Raw genomic sequence first — 25658 nt, 5'->3', positions numbered from 1 at the left:
TTATTTCTCATACAAACTTTAAGGCCAATGACGTTAAAGGATGCATAACAAACACATTACCTCATTGGTCCCCCGGACGTCATAGTCCGGCCCCGATCTCGATAGACAATCTGCGTGTCGCTACGACCTCCGTTCATCTCCTCCAGGTTGCTGAGAGCGGACTGGAACAGAATTGCCAATCGTGAGAAATTATAGAATAAAACATTCATATCAGTAAAATTACAAATTTTGAATGATTGTGTCAATTAGTGCACACAACGGTGTAAATTAGCTTGGTAGGCTATTCCTTGCAAAACATTTTAGATATGTGCTGGCAAAGGACTTTTTGATAAGTCGAAGTGAATCCAACTACCTTTGATCATTAGGCTTTTGATCAATAGTTTTGGGTCAAAAAATAACTGATTTACTCACTAACATGATTAGACAAGAAATAACGATGCATTCTACAGTCACCATTTGGTAAAAATACCTCTCAATTAGTAACAATAACTACAAAGTTTGATTTAAGTAAACCTGCGTAAAAAAGGACTGTTTGAAGACTACCGATTTTGGTAAAATATCAACTTTGTTGCAATAGGGGTTGCTCCTAAAAAAAAAGAAAAAAAAGGTTTTTGACCAATTGAATTTTCTGACAAAATACAGAACTGTAGCCTATTTATGCCTACATAGAAATTTTAGTAAAACTAAGACTGGACAAAACTTTAATTAGAAAAAGTAGCATATGCCTACAGATCTGTTAGTGAAAAACATAATGCAGGCATTTGACTTATCACTCTCAGGTTAACTCCAAAACAAAAATAGTTGTTTTGTGAACTGAGTTTATTAGAATTTGTGCATACCAAGAAAGTCAAACATTATCATAGAAATATATTTACATTAAGTTATACCTTTTATAACAGTTTACTTATTATCCATAAAAATAACCTGGGAATTTTAAATTTACAATTTTAAAATTTCCTCCATATCCAATAACTGTAAAAAAAAAAAAAAAAAAAAAAAACACTTTATGTATTATTTGATTTTTAAGCTCTTTAAAATGGTTTAAAGAGAAACTAGGACATTTTTGTTTTGAGGGGCAAAAATGAGGAAAACAAATTTTTACCCCATAATACCCCATTTCTAAGGTCCGATCATGCTGGTTCACAAACTCATTCTAGTTTATCCTGTCTGACGTCTTCAAGCCAAATTCATTAAAATCGGACAAATACCACTCAAGTTATCACGTTCACGGACGTACCGGTATATAAATCTATACATATATATATACAAATATAACAATTTGTACAGACAGTATTTTAGCCTCTAGAGACATAACAAAAATTATATCGTCCCGGGTTTAGTCTTACTGTGCCACCTATGGGCAAATTTGCTAAAATGGAGTCAAGTTAAGAGGAAAAAAACTGTAAGTGGAAAATAAAGGGAAGTAAGGAAATAGTGTTCAATTCAGTGTCTGTAATCTAAAAAGATAAGTTATTTGACTTCCTATTCGCTGATACAGTGATAAAAATAAGAAGAAAATGATAATCTAGGTCTTTTTTTAACACACTTGCTCATGCCTCTCTATTTATAAACATGCAAATCATTTACCGTCTAATTGTGAAAAAATAATCATAGGCCTATATAAAATATGTAGTACATAAATTAGAGATAATTATAAAATATAATCTATATAAAGCCAAAAGTACCCATGAACTTTTGGGAAAACTACAAGTCACACCTCCATAAACCATATACTTAAAATGTTCGTCATGACGAGAAACCTTGCACAAAACTATCCATTATTTCATAAATTGCCCTTTAAGGTCGTAATTCTTTTCTAAAGGGAACTTTCCATGTACCTAATGTTAAAAATACCTCAGCTGCACTTATTTTTTTGTTATTCTTTCAACTTATTACCTTATTAAAATCAGGTGTGCTTTATTAATTCCTATGAAGTCAAACGGTGTGAAGCCCGTGGGTAACAACTAGTTAATTTAAAAGTAAAAGTAGTCTTAGGGTCAACCAAAACTAATAGGGACAATAGAAACAAGACTTATGTCAAATTATGTAGAAACTATTGTTCTTCTTTTTGCTAAATATAATCCAACTAAAGTAACCCTCCATGAAGAAACAAACTGAATGTTAGTAAATTTCCCATATAGGGACTATGCTATTACCGTAGATCTCAAGGTAAGACCACAACACGGGACCAATTTGTTTTTTCGTTTTGATGTCCCCAGAGGTCAAAAACAACAACCGTTCAAATTCATAATAAGTGGTATTTGACTTTTATAAGTATGGATATGTGTCCGTTGGCATGATAACTTGAGCAAAATTCATACGATTTTGATTAAATTTGGTAAAAACGTGAAAACCTACGTTCATTTGAACAAGTTCGCGAAACAGCATTTAATTGGACCATGGGAACAGGGTTTTAAACCCTCAAAACATAAAATTTCCCAATATCTGTCAAAACCATGTTAAAGAGCTTAAAAATTAATAATTGAATAAATTACAGCTGGTTATTTAGTAGTGTTTATATACAGTTATTGGTTACGAAGAAAATTAAAAAATATTAAATTTAAATTTCTTATGTTATTCTTATAATAAGAATAGATAATATAATAAGAAGGTTAATAAGAAAACTGTAGTACAGTAGTTTGCTTATTTATGGATATTCAATTTTTAACAAACTTTGGATATATATTTATTTTATAATTATAATAAGCTAGGTATTAATATTTTACTAAAAACCACACTTTATGACCCTCCTAGCAGCAGCAAACCTAGGTACTCGTTAAACCTAATGTTATTTATCTATAGGTATACTAGCAGTTACCTGGCGTGCGTTGCTGCGCTAACAACTATTATTTTAAATGGTAATTCATTGTTTACGATAAATAATAAAAATGTATATCAAAAACAAAAATAGAATATTTATTGTAGCCTACTTAATTGCCAGTGGATAAACAATGATTTTTGTTTTTTCATTATACCTTCCGCAAAGATTCGTGGCCACTGAACGATTAGGACGGTCGGGTGGTGTCCCAGCCCCTAAATTAGCCCTCGCTTGGCTGCTCTGGGGTTTGACAATGAGTCACCCACTAGGCTCAATGCATAGTTGGTAAAATTTGTGTATATCACCATAATATGTATTAAATAACGTCAATTTTTGTTACCTGCATCAAATAACAAGAACATTGAGCCCAAACACGAAATAATTGCCATGATATTAAGCATACCACAACACGAAAACTGTTTATTATTTTAAAATCGAATGTATACTTAATATCGTCAAAATTATTTCGTGTTTGGGCTCAATGTTTTTGTTATTTGACACAGGTTACAAAACTGGCGTTATTTAATTCACTTTATGGTGATATGAACGATTTCTTCCAACTATGCATTGAGCCTAGTGGGTGACTCATGGTCAAAACCCAGAGCAGTCGAGCGAGGGCTAATTTAGGGGCTGGGACACCACCCGACCGTCCTAATCCCTCAGCCGCCACGAATCTTTGCGGAAGGTATAGGTGTATAAATATATAAGTTTTTAGGCGTACCTACCAACACGTGAGCACGTAACATACAGCTGTCCGTGTGAAAAGCATGCATTTTCTAAATTTAAACCGGCGATAGTCAGGGTTAGCCATTGTGCCTTATAAAGGTGATTGCGAAAGCAAGACGCAAAGGATATTGTAGTCGCTTGAATTCAAAGGGTAATTCGGATGAAATCATCGGTATTTTTGGGATTAAGACTATTTCTCCTTTAAACTTACCACTGATGATTGTTGCTTTGATCAAGTTTCATGTCATTATTTAATCGTCAGTCTGGTTCCGTTGCACAGCTTGGGTGGATTTAAGTTCACATTAGTATTATTGGAGTTCCTTCTTTTAATGACAGTAATGTGGTGGGTTAATGACGAAGTGGGAGGCATTAGAATACTTGATATATGAGGTACAATTATTTTTTACTTAATAATTTATATTAGATTGTGTGGGTTTAGAACAAAAGATAAAAATATTAATTAATAAAAATATTATTATCCCTTTTATTGTTTATAATACTTTGATAAACGTTTTTACTTTTTATGTTTACATCTTTAATTGTGGAGAATTTAAACGTTGTTCAGTGCACAGGTGTGCTGCGATTGGGGTTTAATATATTTGGACACCTTCCAAAATTAAAACAGTTTTCTGTGCTGCATTCTGTGGAAACAGTGTGGCACTATTTCAAATGATGATTATTCAAACCTACAAAACAGTTGGTGAAAGTAAACATCTGCTTTTAAATTATACTAGTGGCTTGTATGAACACAAGTCCATAAAAAGCTCAAATGCAAAACAAATTATTGTAATTTTAATAATTATGCCCGAGACCCATATGTAAGTAACAATTTTTACATGACATGACTTGAAGTAAAAAAATCTTAAGTGCAGCCTTTTAAGTTAAGAGTAAGAAATTACATTAAATGAAAATCCTTCTTTAGCATCAATGAAAGAATGGAATTATTTATTAGCTAGTATCCAACTAGCCACCTAGATTAATATGCCGATTTGATCGAAAAAAAAAAAAATTGTAAAGTTCATTTAGTTGAATCAGCATAGAGTGCCCTCTCTGGTGTGACCCGCCGGAAGCTAGGAGGATTGGCATTAATCATTTATCCTCCTAGGCCAGGAGCCACATCGGTTATAAATACGGCACTATTATAGCGCCTTCACACTCCAATGGCAATTATGTAAAATAAATATTCTATTTTTGTTTTTGTGGACATTTTTATTATTAGCCTAAAATAATCGTTGTTAATGCAGCAACGCGTGCCAGGTAACTGCTAGTTATATTTATTGGTAAACATTGTAGTTCCAAAAGCCTGACATTGGACCCCTAAAACCTAAAACCCTCTGGGGCGGAGCCCTTTTGACGGATCTGCACCAAACTTCACACAAACCATCCTTGAATAATGCTTAATAATACCTGAAAGTTTCATTAAAATCACGCAATACTTCAGAGTAATGGCTTATATAATTCCAAATGACTAGCACTTCATTTATTAAAGGTTTAGGGATTGCCAATTTTAACCGTCCTTTTGAGTTATCCGACCTGGGTCAAACCTGGACCTGGGACAATTAGGATTCTACGTTAGCAAATAATTTAACAATATTTCGTATTGGTTAGTTTTTAATCAGATGTTACAAGATTTTTTAACAAATTTGATTTTATAAACAAAAATGTTAGAGAAACTTTTAATTTATTGTATAAATTGTCTCCTTTGTTTTTAAACAAGAAGCTAAAGCGCACACAATTTCAATTATTAATTTAAAAAATTAAAATACATAAACTACAACATTTTCGGGCATGTCAATATTATTTAGAGATATGAAAACAAACTATATTACTTTTAACAGAATATGAAAATTAGTTGTTCAAATACTAGAGTAAATAAATAAACAATTAATGCAAAGTTAACCTTACTGAGGTAAATGATAACACTGTATAAATTAACTATATAACACCAATCCTTTTCATTCGTAAGTTAAAGTTAAAATCTGAATGGCATTAAACATAGCTTATCCATCTCAAATATGTACATATCTTAGATTACTATTCAAACAAAAATTAATAATAACTCGATTAACAAAGGGGGTGAGGGAATCGGGATTTCCCATTAACTAGAGTCAGGTTTATTCAACATAATTATGATTTGCAGAGCTTTCTAAAATACCGGTTACCTGAAAGTTGATGTTGACCAAAGGTCAGTGACCCCAGTAGTAGTACTAAACAGTTTACATTTTCATATGATATTATTGCATAGTGAAGACTATTGCCTGGGCTCTGATGGCAAAACATGATGGGAAAGAATGATGGGACAAAAATCGTCACAAAAGTCAACTAATTTTTATTAGGAATATTACTGTTGTAATACATACAACTACTTAAAATCCACACGTTGAACTGAGTGGCAGAGTGGTTTTTCAGCTTGCCTTGTAATCAGAAGGTAGCTGGTTGGATCCTGAGAATAGTCTAAGCTTTTGGTGGTTTGGCAATATCCTTGATCAGTGGGTTATTATGGTTCTTTTGTTTACATTTCAGTCGAGTGTAACTATTATTTTCTTATGTAATGTGTGTCACATACAAAATTAAAGTAGTTAAATATTTTTAACAATTGAATGAAAATAACATATGAAAAAACTGTAGACTTTTTTTGCTAGACTCCAGCCACAACTGTTCTTACACGTTACTTTTTTATTTATTTATTTATTATCATCACATTACATCAATGATTGACGGGTGATTTGTCATCAAACTAAAATCTATTGTAACAAAACAACAATTATATTATTAAAAATAATTATACATTTGTTAGGAAATCTTTCAGTGAAAAAAATGCCTTCTCCAGAAGCCATATCTTAAGTGTTTTTTTTTTTTTATTTCAATATGCAATCAATTTCTTTTATTGTTGAAGGCAGCTTATTATAAATTTTGGGTCCCATATATTGTGGGGATAAGTGAAATAATTTTAGTCTATGTTGCATTGGTTTTATTATTTTTTTTGTATCTTGTATCATGTTTGTGAGAGGGCTGACTCTCCATAAGTGTATCCAAGTTACTCTTGACCATCATAGAAATATCTGTATCTATATATATAAAAGGCAAAGCCCTCACTGACTGACTCACTCACTCACTCACTCATCACTAATTCTCCCACTTCCCATTTACCTAGGAGGCTGAAATTTGGTACACTGATTCTTTAGGCATTAAATAGGAAAACTAAGTTGTTTTTATTCTGATCGGACTCTCGGGCTCCGCCCCAGTGGCTCTGGATTTTCCCATGTTAACCTTATGAGTACTCATATTTAAATGGAATTAATGAATCTTAACAGCTGTTTCAATTAAACAAGTTGGTTCTGTTCTATGATGTGCAATAACATTAAAGTTACAAGGATTACCAACAGGGTGCAGCACTATTATTTTTGTTGTATTTATGACAACAGCTAATTTGCAACCAAAAGGTGAGTGAGCGTAGCGAACGAACTTCAACCTGGAGGCGAGTTAGTGTAGCGAACGAGCTAACCTGAAGGCAAGTGAGCGCAGCGAACGAGCTCCAACCTAAAAGTGAGTGAGCGTAGCGAACGAACTTCAACCAGGACGTGATTGAGCCATGCGAACGAGCTCATCTTGAAAATTAAGAAGTTAAACGGGACAAAGCCCGCGGGTACAGCTAGTATATAATAAATATAAGAGCTGTATAAAGTGAGAATTTTGAATCGACTGAAATATTCTTGGCAATGTGTATCTGGAGGAACCTTGGCTATATGTCTAATCGCCCTTTTTTGAAGAATAAACACTTTTTTGCTTTCACTATACGATCCCCATAAAATAAGTCCGTAATTCATAATTGAAGCAAAATAAGCATGATATACTGCAATTTGTGTGTCAAAATTTTTTGTATCTCTAATTACTTGTAATACAAATACAGCTGAATTAAGTCTTTTTGATAAATTTTTAATGTGAGTTTGCCAATTTAAATGTGAGTCTATTTTTATTTCTAAATAATCAACTGAATCTTGAGAAACTATCAAATTTAAGTTTGAATTTAGGGTGATCTCATCTTTTATATTGGAGGCAGAGAATTGTATCAGCTGTGTCTTGGATACATTCATGGAGAGGCCGTTGACAGCAAACCAGTCCTCAAGAGAATGGAGCTCTCTGGTGATTGTGTGAATAATGTCGACACCTTTTTGCTCTTTGCAAATGATTGCTGTATCATCTGCATACTGAAATATTGGCATTTTTGATACACTTCCTAGGTCGTTTACAAATAAAATGAATAGACATGGTCCAAGAATTGATCCTTGGAGCACTCCAAATGGAACATCCTCCCAATCTGACATGTAATTATTTTGAAATTTGTTTATTATTATCCTTTGTTCACGGTTATTCAGATAAGAAGCAAACCATTGTAATGCTATATTTTTTATTCCATGTCTCCTTAATTTTTCAAGAAGTATTCCATGTTCAACACAGTCAAAGGCCTTGGACAAGTCACACAACACTCCCACAGTCTGCTGTGCTCCATCCAAGGCCCCAGCAATATTGTTGATCATGTCGGTTACTGCTTTTTGAGTGTTAAGGTTAGGCCGGAATCCAAATTGAGAGGGGTTGATTAGATTATTGTTTTCCAAATATTGTACTAGTTGGTTTTTGACAATTTTTTCAAAAAATTTTGAACAATACTACTTCAGGCAGGACCTAGCGTCGTGGCATTATCACACGGAAAAAATCCATTGGTGTTTGGTGGGATTTGAACCCAAAATCTAGACCACTAGACCAGCTCGCTCCCCATTGTGTGGAAATTATATGTCATTGTTGTAGTTAAGAAAAGGGAAAGTAAACTCGAGTGAATGAATAATTAATATTTTATTAACATATTATGAAGATTTTAATCTTAGTTTGCAAACTTAGAGTATACTCTCGATTAACCGTCACCCTGCTATAGAACTTACATTATTTTTTAATTTGATTTAATTAGGTTTACAACATGATTTCTGTTATCCGTCTATTCGCTACACCCTCATGCTCCCAATCACGAGGGTGATGGTTAATAGAGATTCTACTCTATTAATGTTAGATTACACTTTTATTTTATGTTTATTTAATCAATTTTTTTTAGTTTTGACACGACAGTTACCATGCCTCCCGACTTTCAAACATACAAAGCAAACAAGTTTAAAAATTAACAAAAACTCTTTATGGCTCTCTATGGGTATCATAGACATACTCCCATCCGAGAGAGTTGTACGACATCCAAATGTCACGAAGTCCAAAATATAATTTTTGAGCTGTCTCACAACGTCCAATTTAAACTATTCGACTTTTGTACGACGTCCAAATCTGATTGTGTACAAAAGTACATTAACTGCAAAAAACGTCTTTCTACAAGCTCTGGACGTCATGGGATTGGTCGCCGTGCGACAGCACACTTTATACTGTTATAAACTTAGCAGTAGCATCACGTCTAAAGCCGCTGCCAGTTGCTCAACGTCCAATAGCTCAGCGCTGTCACGACGTCAAGAGCTCCTGCATACGGAGCTAAGTTAGGTTAGGTTAGTATGCACTACAGTTGGTAAAACAGTTTTTCAGTGTCTAGGTACTCTGGACATCATTGAGCTATTGGACGTCGTGCAACTGGTATCAGCTTTGGACGTGGTGCAACTGCAATTTTTTTAAGAGTGTTAAGTGAACATTTTGAAAATTTGACATTTAAAAAAAAATAACCAAAATTACTATAGGTAAATAGTAATATAATGAAAGTTTGTTAAAACAAAACCCAGACAAAAACAGATAAAATTTCAAATATTTTTAGTTATCAGTTTTCATCCAACATCTTGCACATTAACTTGAAGCCTTGCAGTGAAATGAAGCCTACTTTTAAATTACAAATAAAAGATGTCTAATATTAATGCATATTTAAAACTTACATTACTGTCAAACTAGAACATTTTAATTCACCTTATAGTAATATGTAAAAAAAAACATTCAGCACAAACACCATATGAATAAGCAAGCAAAACATTCGAACAAATGACTACAATATATTGTAACGTTTATTGGATTGGATTTGGTTAAGTTGGGTGATTCCTTATAATATCAACGATTGATGTACAATTCCTTCAGTATCAGTAGCCTACAATCTGACATGTAACACCATTGATCATTCACTATATCTTAGATGTAAAGGGTGAGTACTGGTCATCAGTGAGTGGCGCAAACTACTTTTAGTTAAATTTATTCTTATTAGGTATCAAACTGATTTCAGTAAGTGAGTTGCGTAGTTGCTAAGTTTTCAAATTATACATGAATATTTCTCAATTCTACTGAAGAGTTTTTGCCGTTCTTAAACGTTTTTGAGGACGGATACGGCAATCAATCTAGGCAAACTAGTATTGTGTTTTTGTATTTTCCACAATTTATATTTCAAAAATTATTTTCCTACTCTTAAGCTTAAGATCAGCAGGCCCAAAGCTGAGTAAAAAAATAATCAACTACCTCAATTGTGTGGACATACTTAAAATTGGCCTGTTTCCCAATGACTTAAGATAGTGATAAATTTAGACGTTATCAAATTACTTGCGATAAGACATCCTGTATTTCTTTCAGTGCTAAACATGTCTTCCTGCTTCTACAAGAGAATAGGCAGAACACTGATTGAAGTTAAGGCATAAAAGATATTTCCCGATTGAATTTAATCTAAAAAAAATGAAATCATACAACACTATAGGCCTACATAAAATAAAAAAAAGAACGGTCCTCAGGTTTTCAAATTTAGGACAAATATCATGATAATATGAAAATCTGATACAGTAGGCTTTGAACCAAACGATGGTTTCCAAGTGGTGATCGATTTTGCTTGGACACTCCAATGATATTCAGCATGATATTTCGTCTTTCATATCTATTTACCGTCTTGTGGGTTAACAGTATAGGTGTAAATATATGTTTTCAAGTGTTAATAGACAATATAGTAGGCCTATTAAATAAATACATTTGCTAAAATTTGATCTAAATATATCAATAAACAAGCAAAAGACAACCGTCACAAGAAAAACATGTGATTTTTATGTTAGCCTAAACTCAGCGTACAAGACAAACTATCAACATACTTAAAAAATTACTGTACCCTCCAAAAGGTTTACCGTGAAACAAACAATCTCGTAATAAGATGTAAACAGCGAAGCTGGGAAGGATTGCATGCTGGGAAAAGGAAACCTACCTTCAAATCAACAGAGGAAGAAGTAGCTATGTTGTTCACATTTGGCAGTGAACCGCCTTTGAAGGAGCCCAGGTTTTGGTTAATACGCAGATGTTGTTTAGGCATAGGGTTCCCCTAGAAAACAACAGTCACAAACCATTCTACAAAAGCTATAGAGAAAGAAGATGCTTAAGCCGACGATAAGTCACATGCTGAAGTGTCTACATTCATGCACCACCTCACACCGCAAAACTCGTAAGCGTATTTACATACCAAAATTTTAATAAACTAGTATCTTACATAACAGAATGTTAGTAAAAATTACGATGAACAAATCTACACTTTTACTTGAAAAATTATACTACTGTACTACCTAGTGTGCAAGATAATTTTTTAAAATTACACTGACTTACTAAGCTACTAAATGATATTTTTAAACATATTCATTCCTGAAAATTTCCCGGGGTTCTAGAAAACTTTACTGATTATGATTGAAAAAAGTGTTGGCTACTATTCTGTAGTTTGTTATGATATTTAAACATTTTAATTTGAAGCACCTTTACAAATAAACCAACAAAATGTCAGGCTTGATCAATATTTTCAAAAACAAAAGGCTAGTCCAAGCATCTGTATCAAACACAATTTAACTACAACTGTTTACTTTTTCTCCATAAGAAAACATATGAATTTTAAATGTACAGTTTTTCCAATTTCGGTACTTTGTTATCATACGGAGGCCACATATTTTACAGCGTGCTGCGGCGGTTATGTTAGTTTGGGTTACCATAAATATGTTTGTAGGACTTTTCTGGTTTCGTTATAAATCGAGCAATACCAGATGAGTCATACTTTCAATTTATGATAACCCAACCTAACATAACCACTGCAGCGCACTGTATAAGGGTGGCCTCCGTATAATACCAAAGTACCCCAATTTCCTCTGTAGGGAACCTTCAACTGCACAACTATGCTTCAAGAGCCTATACAAACACCCTGTTATTTTTAACACCCCGTTCCTATGACCCGATCTTGTTGGTTCGTTAACTCATTCAAGTTTACCGAGTTCTAGTCTTTCATGCCAAATGTCATCAAAATCAGCCTAAAATCACTCGACTCATACCCACAGTTCCTGGTGTCCCTTTTAGAAGTTTGACTATTTCTAAAAAACCCATGGGTTCTTTACAAGAGTAAAAATTAAGTACCCTAACCTGTGGTCATTTTTAACGATCAACCTAGTATACAAATTAAATACTGCCACCACAACAAACCTGCATACTAAGCGAATTTCCATTTGCCTCATTTAATTTTCACTTGTAAATCTGTTTAAATAACATTAGGTAGCTTTAAAGAGTTCCTCGTTTGCTGCTAAATGGAGGGTAATAAAGTATGTTTTTTTAGTAAAATATTAATATTGCTTGGTATAAAATAAATAAAATTTGCCAAGTTTGATCAAAATATATAAATATATCCATAAACAAGCAAACTACAGAGTGTTTTTTTTTTACGTGCAACCAAATTAAAAGTGCTGGGAGAAACATTTTAATGACTAAACATTCTTAGGCCTATATTTTGGTATGGTCCATGTTTTATTTACAGTAGAACCCCTCATATCCGGCCTTGGTTTTACCGGTCCTCTGTTTATCCGGCCCCTTCCAGGAAGCCAATATCAAATTTTTTTTCTCACAGCTTACGGACGTTTAGATGCAAGCACTAGTCTTTGTGACTGCTCAAGTCATAAAATAAATTGTTCTCACTATTTATCTGTTTGTTTATACATTTATTTGCTGAGTCACTATACTCAGTTGAGCTAGTAGGCCTAACCTCTGATCAGTTGGTTGATTATTTCCAAAGTGGGTTTAGTACAGTACAGTACGAGTACGGTACATTAATTTTTGTATTTCACAAAATGGTTAAGAATGTTGAGTAGAAATGCAAGTACCATTTAAGTCCTAATGATCTTTAAGTACAATTTATTGTAATTTTTACCTCCATTTAATATGTTTTGTCACCTGGAATCATAATATTTGTGCATTCATTACTTAATGACTATTTTTTTCCTTTATTACAAACATATGTTTATTTTTCTAAAAATAATCCCAGAACAGAATTAAATGATACTTTTGATTGCATATATTGATTACCTATTATTATTAGTATGAATTGTCATTTTCATAGTAGGTTGGTTTATCCGGCCAAATCGTTATCCGGTCAGGGGCTTGGTCCCGTGGTGGCCGGATATGAGGGGTTCTACTGTACTTCATTGCCGATCAGCAGATATGCGTTGTTGCATAGAGTTATCTATGAAGGTTTAGTGTTATTGGGAATTTATTTTGTAAATAAGACACAACATGGCTTTTCCCTAACCTCAAAGAGTTAGAATAATACCATAGATAAAACATGTTGGTTAGTCTATGATAATACGTTGAAAGTAAATAATTGCTTTCATGCCAAGAGAGGTTTGAAATTAAGTCTCCAGGTTTGATTCCAGTACCGTACCTAAAATATCAACTGTTATTGACATGTACAAATTTAAGGAAACCAAATCCAAATATAAGGAAAACTTAAATCTGTAGTGAAAATCAAATCAGGCAAATGGAAATTCGCTAGTCTGCAGGTTTGTTGCGACGAGGGTATTTCTTGTTTACAGTATATACTACAAATTCAGTTTCCTTAAATTTGTACTACTATTGACATGTAAAAATTCAAACCTGTCTTGGCATAAAACCAATGATTTACTTTCAAACAAATTATTCTAACTCTTTGAGATTTGGGATACCCCATAATGTGTTTTATTTACTACAATAAGCTCCCAATAGGTAACACAAAACTTTATAGATAACTATGAAACAAACAAGAAATAGCGAGTCCACGTCCTGCTATTGCTCATCACACTGGCCGACTTATCACTCCCCTTTCACATTTCCTTCTACACCCACTATCAAATCTGCCGACTATCTCTCTCGCTCCTTTCACCAAGCATCTAAAGGCGGTGCACATCAACGCTCAGTCGTTACGTGCACTAATTGATGAGGTGAAGGAGATTTTCAGACACCAAGATTTTGATTTAATCACAGTTTCTGAGTTGTGGTTGAAGCCGAGTATTCCATCACAGGAAGTGAACCTCCCTGATTATTTTCTGCAGCGCAATGACAAAACTGGCAAGCAGGGTGGTGGTGTTGCAGTTCATATCAGGGAGGGAATCACTTTTAAAGTGGTAAATTGCTCAAACTCTGAGTACTCGGCAAAACCAGAATTTTTAATTATTGAGGTTGACCTATCTGCACCACCCACCTCTCCTACACTCACCCCTCGACGTTTCGCGCTCAACACTTTGTTTGCATCAAATCCACTCACTTAAAAAGTTACAACATTTCTTGCCTTTGCGCATAAAGTTACAAATGGTTAAATCACTTGTCTTTCCCCACTTCACTTACTGCAACTCTGTTTAATGACATGACTGTAAACCTCGCTGATGCTCTCCAACACGCTCAGAACTACTGCTTAAGATTCATATATGATCTAAGATGCAGTGAGCGCATCACCCCTTTCTTCATTCATTCTAAGTTATTAAAGCTATGTGACCTGAGATCAATCAAAATTGTTTTGCTAACTTATTCAATATTAAAAACTTATTGCCCAAATTTTTGCGGATGATTTTAGGTTTGTAGCTGAAGAAAGAGTTAAATACTCACGCTATGATTCATTAACTTTGCGTATGCCTCACCATAGGACCACAGTTTACGACAGAGCGTTTGTTGTAACTGCTTGCCGTCTTTGGAACGATCTCCCTTTAGCTATTAAATCCCTTGATAATGGTTTCCAGTTTGTGGCAGATAATATCTCTATTTTGAACACATGGCTAAAGTTGGTTTGTCCTAGGGGCTTGTGCGCATAGGCGATCGCTGACACCTATGTGCGTGTAGTGTGTGTGTGTAAGTATTTGTAAAATTTAAAATTTACTGATTTTTGTTCAAAGTTTTTTATATATATGATTTCTGTTTTGCTATAAAGTAAATTGATTTTGTTAAAAGATTAATCATATTTATGAGTACAGGTTAAGTGTAAGAACCCTAACTTTGCATGTGTAATTAAATGATTTTTCATCAAAAAACAAAAAATATCAGCTGATGAAGGCAATGAAGTAAAGAAAAGAGGAATACGGGATACTAAAATATAAGCCTGTTTTGTCATAAAAATGTGTCTCACAGTACTTTTAATTTGGGTTGCATGTTAAAAAAACACCCTGTATAACAGTTTAAATGCCGTACTTATTCACCATAAGAACAGGATAAAAATTTTAAATTTACCATTTTTAATTGAATTTTATTCATAACTAATGACATTAAAAAAACACTTCAGTGCCGTATTTGTTTGAGTAGGCTCTTAAAAATGGGTTTTTATAGAGAGGATTAGAACATTTTATGTTTTTAGGGTAAAATATGAGAAAATATAATATGACTGGCTGGGTAGCTGAGTGGTTATAGTGCTCGCCTAGTAATCCAAAGGTCGCCGGTTCGATCCTGAGAAGTTAGTAGCTTTTTGATGGTTCGAAACTGGACCCAGCTGTTCCTGATCATTGGGCTTTAAATAAATGATCCTGACTAATGAAACCGCTGATCTTAGTCAGTAACAAAGCTACACAGGTCATCACACACCATTCTACACTCATCCTTCACTCATATTTGGGTTAAAATACGCACCTAGGTGGCGCCCCATCTCAATAATTGATTGATTGATTGATTGAAAAATAAATTTTTACCCCATAAAACCCCCACAAAACCACACTTTCGCATTTGTCGATCGTGCTGGTTTGCGAACTTGTTCAAATAAACGTGGGTTTACACCTTTGTACCGAATTTAACTTAGTCAAAATCGGGTGATTTTTGCTCGAGTTATTGTGCTAACGCACATGTACCAATAGCCCTACCAATAGCCTAACTTATTAGTGTTATTTAACTTAATCTGAATGTACAATATGTGTGTTAGTCGAAACTTAAGAGCTTTGAAGTCGTTAAGATAATACCAACGGAAATATTGAAGATAACAGCATAGCCTAATAACAAAAGAATAAAAACCATCAATACTAACCAAGTTACTAACACTGAGTGATAGGCTAGCTTAAATTTTTGAAATCACTTTCAAGGAAAAATGTATTAAAATGTTATCAAGCCTAAATTGGCTAGGTTCTGTTTTTAAGCCAAACGTCAATACAGTAAAAAATGTTGAGCTTAATAAGTTAGGCAGTCCTTGTAAGTTTCAATTTCTCTGTCTTCTAACTTAAATATTTTCGATGGAGGGTCCCACTAAAATAGTAGGCCTACCAGTAAGTTGGTAACTTAACTTACTTTGCTAAAGTTATGATAACGAGAAAAAAACTAAATAATAAATTAACTAGTTGATAAGTAAAATAGGCTATTTCAGGTACTAATTTTTCCCAGGTTAAGGTTTAGGTTGGTTGGGCCTAACATTCATCAGTCATCTGTTACCCATAGGGAGAGTTAATTCATGAATTGTAATTGGTTGTCCTATTTAACTCTCTTGCAGAATTACCCACAAATAAGTGATATGGAACACAAAACTGAAAATTGGCGTAACATTAACGTGTAGACATTTTTTTCTACCTTAGAAGCAATTTGTTTACCAACAAGGAAGACATTTGTAAAAAAATAGAATTATGCTGGGCTAACAAAAACGGCAATTAACAAATTTAAAGCGAATCAACCATTCAACTAGCAATCATAAGCGTAATTATGTAGTTGGTTGAGTAATCGTATGATGTTATAAATGTAAGAAATTGTTATTTTTCAGCGCAATTAAAAACTATTTCAGTTGGAGCTGAGGTCTGAACAGCCAAAACCTGTTGTTCTAATTTGAGGTAAAAATTACAAATTTAGAGTTTAAAAAGTGGTTTACTTACCCTCCTTGTGACTTCAGCAACTTCGCGCAAAATTTTATCCACCTGTGCCTTTTCTTCTGCCATTCTTTGAGTGTGTAAAGCTATTTTCTCCACAAATTTCCTTGGGTTCGTATTCGCCATGATGGCTGCTGCTAGTGACTGCTATCGCTATGTGCTGAGCTTTTCAATTTTTGGCAGACCACGATCTGTTGTTGTTTTCTGCTAACAAAGAGGAAAAAATCCACCAAACTAAATGACTATCATACGTGTAATAATGCAGTAATATTATCGTTTTAAAGTTTACAATATCTAGCATTGCTATCAGGTTCTGGTATTCAGGTTCTAACGAGTAATTAAAATAAAAACCTCTTTTATTCACTTACTAAAAGAAACTGTATTCTTAAAAATTCATAACATCACTTCTACTACTATGTTTTGTTTACAAATCAGAATAATCAAAATCAAACATATGATCATATGTTAGTTCCACACAGTACAGTAATTAATTAAACCAAAGTCTTTTAAATTGTGCGTATGAAACTAAAGTCTATTAAATCTTCATTATTCACGTTTTTTTGTAAAAATTTAAACTTACTTTGGCCGGGGCCACACTCATCTTATCTCACTGAATTTTTTCCACGGGCGTTACCCGTGGGTTTGAGAGATACATTACGGTATATGGGGCAGGCCACACTAGAGTAAAAACGTCCGTGAACGCGTTTGTCAGTCTCGCTGAGACTGACAAACGGAATTGCACGTGTATTCTCTGCTAAAATTCCACGGGCGTTGCACGTAAAACTAGTCGCGGGGCATTGCGGCTTATGGGAGTGAACACACTCATCATATCTTATCTCGCTGAATTTTTTCCACGGACGTTTCTAGTTTTAACCTGAATGTTACTGTGCAGTGAGTGTGGAGGGGGTGGAGCCGGAACACGGACACGGACGATTTTTATTGCCAGTGTGGCATGCTCTATCTATCAGTCTCACTGGTTTGCCCGAAAACCCTATCTCTTAAGACGAGTGTGGCCACGGTCAAACTTTTTCACGTGCGTCGCACGTGAAAACGGAAAAAACAGTCTCGCTGGTTAAAAATTACAAGTGTGGCCCCGGCCTTACTTGGCTATTTGTCCTCTTTAAATATCTGTTGAGTTGACATTGATAAGAACTGGTAACTTTAAGTGAAATAGACTATCTGGGATACACCTGATGATACGGCCAATAACGCTTGTTATTATTTTTTGCTCTGCTCTCTATTTTTACATTTTAAAATAATTTTGATTTTCTATTTAAAAATATCACTACTGTCAACAATGGTAAGCATCACATTTTAGACGACTCATCCAGTTCAGCACCATCAAACAAAATTGTCTTCACAAATTCATCCCGCCAATTTAGTAGAAGTTAACACAATGGATTGTTGTATTGTCTAGTGACTTTTAGAACTGGGAACTGGCAGATTCATTATCGTTTAAGTTCTGTGTGAATTTCTTCGTCAGAAAGGGAGATTGGGACGTTCCGCTATGACAGAGAGAGACGTTTGTTTTCAGGAGGACAGAAAAGTTATATTGTAGGGCCTACTTAAAAATGGTCAAAATGTGCTGTGTTAGTGCACGGTAGTCATCTGATGAAGCACGGCCGCCTTTAACTACAGGCCGCGGCCTTCGAACTGGCAACGTCGCAAGTGGTGTTGTAACAGCAGATTTTTTTGGAAGCAACTAATGGTATTTGTGTATTTACGAAAGATTGATTACTGGACTATGACAATATTGACTCCGCTTACAAATGTACAGATATAGATTTTAATTCATATTGTTTCAATATTCAATTCTGTATGTTTTATTTTCAATATTTTAATAAATTTATGTTCATAAATTAAAAATTAAATCAATAAAGTGCAAATGGGCTGATGTCACCTGTCTGCCATGTTATCTTATGGGACGTCTGTCACTGAACAACACCACTTGCGATGTTGCCAATTCTACTGCGGCCTGGATGAAGACACATTTATTTTGATGGTGTAATGTCTTTGTTCACGGTATAATAATTTTGGGTTAAGACTTAATCAAGATCTGTGATCAAAGCTTGATAATTGTTCGATTCAGGGAGAAAAATGGATGGAATGCGAGATTTGTCAGAAGAGTTAGGAGATTCGTCAGTTTCGGTAGTGGTTATAATCGGTAGTGGAAGCTAAAGACTAAATCTGTTTAGTATTATCATAGATAAAACATAGTATGTTTTATCTATGGTATTATTGTTTTGTAGCGCTTCGTAGATGGTTGGAGGTGGAAAGAGGATGATTTAGATTTTTTTCTATTGGATACTAGTTCAAATTCACTTGATTTACCTTCTTGGACGTTTTCTAGCTCCATTCGTTACAGAAACGTTTTATCCAATTTGGACGCGTCAACTAATATAATATAACTATAGGTACGCAGTTCAGGGGGTACAAAATGGAATTTAAATAAAACTTAACATTTAACAATGTTAAATCTAACCTGCTTTTTTCTATAATCCTATTTTTCGTTATTTTATGGGTTTTTTTTATGGGAAAATAACATAATGTACAGTCAATTTTGTACCGTAATTTTTACAGAAATGGGATTTGTACTATTTTGTTCAGAATTTAAAGGGCTACAACATATTAAATTTTTATCAAAATTGTTAAGGCCATTTTTTATAAAATCCAATTTTTCCGTTACTTTATGGGTTTTGTAGGAAAATTAACATTTAATTTCTGACTATGAAACTTATTCAAATCTTTGCTAGCTACAGTTTTCGAGCTACAGCAGTTTGTCTAAAAACTCTGTTATACTAAAAAAGGGGGGAATAAATTTAAACTGTGAACTGTTAGCTTTTCCATAGATTAAACATTTCCTGAATATTATAATAAACCTACATCTTAAATTTTTTTATGAAAAACATTGAGCAATGAGCTTTACATTTACATTTTATACCTCGCGGATATTTTTATGAGTATACTTTTCATAACACTATATTATAATAAATAATCATTGATGATGGATACCGTCTTAACTGGCAACTCTGGTTTAACGGTTAACTGCTATGTGGTGACGCCGACGCTGGCTGACCCGACGAGCGACGACAGCGACAGCTGTTGTTTTTCAGCTTTCAGCCGTTCAGCGGCCAGCGGGTTGGGTTCATGGGTTGAGTTGAGTTGAGTCGAGTCATTAATTGACAATTTTTGACATTGAGTTGAGTTGCAGTTTGCAGTTGAGTCGTTGAATGAGGTTCGGGTACGGCTACAGTATTCGGGCTCTCGTTCCCCATACTTTTTGAAGCAATGGAGTTTTAATTATTATTGCGTAACTTAATTTATTTAATATAGACAATGAGTGGTGATTTCACCGAAGTTGCCGATTCCTCTCATGGGGATGAGGATCAGTCGGTAGAGGTTGTTGAGTTTTCTTCATTCTTAAATTATTTACGTAAAGTTGTTGCCGTTCATTTTCACGAAGATGTTTCGGCACCACCCTCATTGGCGGCCGCTATTGACGATCGAAATAACCAGGACTGTATCAAAAAGTTCATCAGTGATCCTCAAGTATCTGCCCTACTTGTGCAAAAAAGCTCCACTAAAGGTAGGCCTAAGTTAGGCTACAAGTTGTAGCTTGTGTAGTAGGCCTAGCCTCGTGGCTGGCCAGCATCGTCATTTACTGTAATTCCTGCTAGAACATGATTATAGCCTATTTGATTAACTTACTCTCATTTTAGGGTTTTAAAGAATGCTAGGTATAAATAAGTTAGGCCTAGGCCTCTTGGGTGAAACTTTGATAGGCCTTCCAAACTCTATAATAGCCTATCTAAACAATTAGTAGGCCTAACCTATCAATTGGATCGATAACCTAACTGGGCTATTAATTAACAATTGTGTTAACCCTAGGACCGCCCTTGGCTGATTTATGCAAACTTGCTCGGCGCCCTGGCTATTTTGGCCATTTTGCAAAGGTTTTTTTAATAATTTGCAGTGCCTAAACTATAAGAGATGACCCTTTCATATGCATACTCGTTTTGTTCAGAAAAAGAAGGAGATTTAGAATAAAATAAAATAAAAGGAATCCCTGTTGGTAACTTTTTTGGAAAATGTGAAAAACCAAAATTTTATTCAAATTTTTTACATAAATTTCAAAAGTAGAGTCCTATCATTTTTCCACAAATTTTTTTACAGACATTGTAAGATATAGAGAGTGTAGTTTATTTATTTCCCTACGTAAAAATGTGATTCATTTGTTAGAAAAATTTTTTTTACACAAATTTTGGGGGAAAATACGGAAAACGGGGAAAATTGACCAACTTGCGCTGTATATTTGGAAGATAAATAAAAAATCAGAAGTATACAGTTCATGTACAAAAACTGTTATATTACTAAAGGTAATAATATATGCATTGGAAATAATGTCAAACTGTACAAATAAATAACAGGTTTTATGACTTTATATGAGTAGAAAAACAAAATTTCTTTTTCCACAAAAGCCAAAATCTTTTATTCAAAGCTAGGCCTAATTTTTGTACTTTACTATAATATGATAAATGATACATGTATTTGTAGGAAATACATTTCTGAACAAGAAAATATACATATGAATAGAGAAATATAATATAGTAAAGATTCCATAACCATTTTTGGCGGGAGACGCAGATATGGATTTTTCTAACCAAAATATTTGCCTAGCCGTATTTTGATAACGATATGCAGAGGTAACTTTAAACAGTTTTGGTGTGCAAACTATAATAGATAACCCTATCATATGCATACTCTTTTTGTTCACAAAATAACAGAGAATTTTAATAAAATAAAATAAATATTACGCGGTTGGGTAAATTTTGAGATAAAAGTAAAGAATTTCAAATTTCAATTTCTTTTTACTTATTTACCTAAGTAAAGCCCTAGTATTTTTACACCAATATTTTTACAGATAATCAAAGATATACAAAATGTAGGCAATGTATTTCCCTACGTAGAGATGTGATTATTATTTATGAATTAATTTTTTTACCAGTTTACGGTAAAACCCCCAAAAAATTAGCGACATAATCATTTTGACGCTGTAAATTTGAAACATGGAAAAATCAAATAATACAATATAGTACAAAAAAAGTTATATAATTGGTACAGTACATGGAAACGAAACAAAATTAAACTCATATTGGATAAAATCACTATACATACAAAACTTGCACTCACCCCTTTCCCCCCCAAATCCTCTACTGGGTAGGCTTCCGACCATGGCGGCGTCTGTACAGCTCTGGATTGTGGTCCATGGATACATTGCAGAGAGGGTGGACTCCTACATTGCACGTAGGGCACCAGAAAGATGTGCGACGCCTCAGGCCATGTTTCTCCATACACACGACACACTCCCGATTGTTCCTGTTTGGCAATTTACCAATGTCGTGTGGGCCAGGGATGTCACCAGCAGGACCAGCAATTGGCAAGGGAGGGGGAGCCGCATTAGCGAAAGATAATTGATCAATTATACTGCCAACAAATTTAGATCTGGGCATAGGCTTGTCGCTATGCTGACACTTGTACAACAAGTACGCGTTCAGCATGGCCATGTCAGTAAAATTGTAAACTATCTTCCGCCAATACTTGATCGAAGTACGAGTGCAAGACAGATGGTAAACACTCTTATCTTTCAGATCCACCCCACCCATGTGTTTGTTATACACCTGGATAACAAGCGGCTTTGTTGATTTGCGGCCACTCGCACTGGTAGATTCAGTGTTTTGAGCATGTATAGCAGTGGTGATGAGGTGAACCGGTTTCCTGGTTGCACGCTCCCTGTATTTCACAAAGAGGACTGATCCCGTAGGTTCAAGCCTCATTCTGTAATACAGTGCCTCACCAACCTCTAAACTTGCACCCAAAACAGCTGTCGACAATTCCTTGCTCCGCTTGTTGACCGTCCCTGTCAAAAAGGTGTTGCGATCGGACAACCAGCGGGCCAAGCGAATTTTCGTGTAGAAATTATCAGTGAACAAGTGGTAGCCTTTGTCCAGTAAAGCCGCTTTGCCAAGCAGGTATGCAACTACTTTATGGGTGAAGGGATCTGACCCCATGGACAAAAAGTACTTACCACTGTACAATACACTTTGCATGACATACCCCGTCGCAGAATCGCAGAGCTCAAATTTTTTGATTCCAAAACGAGAATGCCGCTTATTAGGCATGTATTGAATGAACGTAGTCCGGTTTTTCATGCCGACCATTGATTCATCAATACATACCTGTTGGGCTGGAACAAAATACGCTTTGAACGAATCATTCAGTTGATCTATGAACTCCCGTATCTTCGCCCAAGGGTCATACCCTGGTTGACCCGCGGGTGGAGAAACGATAGAAGATAGATGAAACATACTTGTTATTAGTTCAAAGCGCTTGAAAGACATGTTTCTGCTAAAATAAGGTATGTACAGGTTTGGGTTGGTACTCCAATAGTCTGCAAGATTTTTGCGACGGGTGATGCCCATAGACAAAAGGATAGCTATGAACCTTTTCATCTCCTCCACTGTCACATCAACCCATTTGCGGAAGCGTGACTGTGGGGCCAGCAGACCACGCCTCTCCAAAGCGTCCAACCGTTGGTGGGCATACCTGTTAGTCTCAGTGACCATCAAGTCCCACAAGGCGGCAGTGAAGAAGAGTGAAAAGTATGATAAGGGATTATCAGAAACATCACAAGTAGGCCCAGGATTTTCAACTAAAAATTTTGTGCTTACGTCATTTGCTGGCTCTGGAGGGTACACCCTGACCCATGGTGGACCACTCGGCAACTCCTGCCGTGGGGGACCATCCCGCTGACGGGGAGGCGGAACAGGCTGTACAGCGGGGGGATCTTCGATGGACCGTAGCTCTCTTGGTGGTTGCGGCAATCCAATCTCATCGAGCTCTAACTCTGGATGCCGCTGCGGAGGGGGCTCACTCCTTCTCGGAGCAGTAGTTGGTCTGGCTTGCCTGGGAGGAGGCAGCGTCGCTGGTCTGGCAGGAGGTCGCGTCGAAGGTCCGGGAGTGGGCAGCGCCGCTGGTCTGGCAGGAGGCCGCATCGAAGGTCCAGGAGTGGGCAGCGTCGCTGGTCTGGGAGTGGGCAGGGTAGGCCTAGATGTTCTGGGAGGGGGCAGCGACGGTACAGGTGGAGGTGGAGGTGGGAGGTATGTGTCCAAGTCAAACACCAGCCGCTTCTTCCGTTTAGGTAGAAAGTCTGCCGGAATGTCTTCGCGGTCACTGGTATCTAACTCATCCACATCCGGTAGGTAAAAATCATCACTTCCAGAACTGTAGTCTTCTAGGAAATCGTCAGCATCTACATCGCTTTCTTCACTCACAACTGTTTGTAAGGCTTTGTAGAGCCTTGGCTTTTCCCGCAAAGTAGGTTTTTCCTTTTTATGAAGAACAAACGGAGGGGGAATGTCTCCCCTCTTTGATGAAGGCCCTGCACAGCTAGGATCAAATTGGGGCGATTCACGTAAGGGAGTAGATGCTGCCAAGGGGGGAGCAGCACGGAGGGGGGTGACATCAGGGGTCGGGATAGGGTTAGAGTCATCATCTTCATCACTATCACTCTCGAATGGGACAACTTCCCCAACATCATAACTCTCAGTCACCACATCACTATCACTTTCACATAAAATTCTGTTTATGGAATTGTCACCTAAGTGGCTTCTCTTCATTTTGATCTGAAAAACACTGAATTTTTCAAACACACTTTCGAACATATATATAATGATATTTACCCATTATTGCCTAATATGGATAAATATTACTATATACTACTAACACACGACACGAAAATTCACTTGTCACTTGTAGTGTGTTGTATCTAATGCACTAAGATACATAAATAATAATATTTGCTCATAGTAATATGGATAAGTAATTTTATTCCTAGGCCTAGGCCAACATTTCCAAACACACATTTTGGACATAAATAATGACATTTACCCATAGTAATATGAATAATTATTACTATTTACTAACACACTACATAACAATACACTTGTTTACAACTTGACACTAATATGCAATGATAAAATACAAAATAAAATAACACCTACGAACAAAGATCTTGCGCAATGAGGTTAGCAAACAAACAAAGCAGAAATGCAAAATGTGTATTTTTCTACGCTATTTGATAACTTGGAATGCGTCACAGACAGTACCTCAGCACTACATAGAGGAAGAAGAAGTTCTTGGCTTCAAAATGATATACTATATGTTTCGCTAAAATACATTTGAGCTATATTTATTATGGATTTAGAAACCGCCGAATAAGCGGCGGTTTAGGCGAAATGGCCGAATGAAAAAACAGCTGATTTCCAAAAATATTTGTCAGACTTTCTGAAGTCGTATGACAAAGATCTTATCACGAAAATAAAGAATAACTCTTCCTCTTTCCAATGGTACCAACCGATTCCTGTTTGGGCGAAAATACAGACATTAGGATTTTTTGGAAAATCTCGTGTTTTACGAGATTTTGCCGATCGCGAGTCAAAAATGCTTCGCGCGCTAAATTTAGTTCAAATTCTAATAGCATTTGTATTCATCTATTACTGCTACGAGGCTCGTTTATATATGAAAATGAAAGTTCAGAATCTCCTCTTTTCAATGGTATCAAAATTATTACACTTCGAGATAATTTTCATTGCGTTATGAGAGTTTGAAAAAAAAGTGTCCAAACCGCCGCATATTCGGCGGAAGGCGCTCGGCGCCCACATGCAACCGCCGCATATTCGGCGGAAGGCGGTCCTAGGGTTAAAGGAACATATTGGCCAGTCACTAACAAGACTAAAAGATCGTTCTCATTCTACACTCATCTCCATTTGGTATTTATTCCGTACAGGTGCCTCCAAACGAATTTTTAATTTTGATATCTTACTTTATAGTTTTTTACCTCCTGAATCCAAATATACCATTAATTTTCTCCGCTGATGAATATTTCTCAAGATATCGCCGTAAAAACATACCTAACATTACAATAAACAAGATAGGATGGATGACATTTACAAGTGGAATGA

General features: G+C 35.5%; 2 protein-coding genes across 7 annotated transcripts in view; one reads left to right on the top strand and one right to left on the bottom strand.

Moving 5' to 3' along the window:
- The window catches only part of LOC128996655 (CREB-regulated transcription coactivator 1-like), a 49333-nt gene extending 32566 nt beyond the window's left edge, over nt 1–16767 (bottom strand). For 3 of the 4 annotated variants that reach the window (XM_054422082.1, XM_054422084.1, XM_054422083.1), the window contains exons 1-3: nt 16645–16767; nt 10749–10862; nt 61–161 (exon numbers count right to left, since the gene is read on the bottom strand). In XM_054422082.1, the coding sequence (XP_054278057.1) occupies nt 61–161; nt 10749–10862; nt 16645–16764 (335 nt within the window). In that variant the 5' untranslated portion in view covers nt 16765–16767. The remainder of the gene's footprint in view (nt 1–60; nt 162–10748; nt 10863–16644) is intronic. The other variant, XM_054422085.1, reaches the window with a different exon arrangement.
- A 3126-nt stretch (nt 16768–19893) lies between these two features.
- The window catches only part of LOC128996500 (dynein heavy chain, cytoplasmic-like), a 110787-nt gene continuing 105022 nt past the window's right edge, over nt 19894–25658 (top strand). For all 3 annotated transcript variants that reach the window (XM_054421876.1, XM_054421875.1, XM_054421874.1), the window contains exon 1: nt 19894–20224. In XM_054421876.1, coding sequence (XP_054277851.1) covers nt 19975–20224 — 250 coding nt within the window. In that variant the 5' untranslated portion in view covers nt 19894–19974. The remainder of the gene's footprint in view (nt 20225–25658) is intronic.

Source organism: Macrosteles quadrilineatus, unplaced genomic scaffold (assembly GCF_028750875.1).
Source record: "Macrosteles quadrilineatus isolate MER2022 unplaced genomic scaffold, UCM_ALF_1.0 Scaffold_6__1_contigs__length_79288215, whole genome shotgun sequence".
Classification (NCBI taxonomy): Eukaryota; Metazoa; Arthropoda; class Insecta; order Hemiptera; family Cicadellidae; genus Macrosteles; species Macrosteles quadrilineatus.
This window is presented reverse-complemented; position numbering and strand designations above follow the sequence as displayed.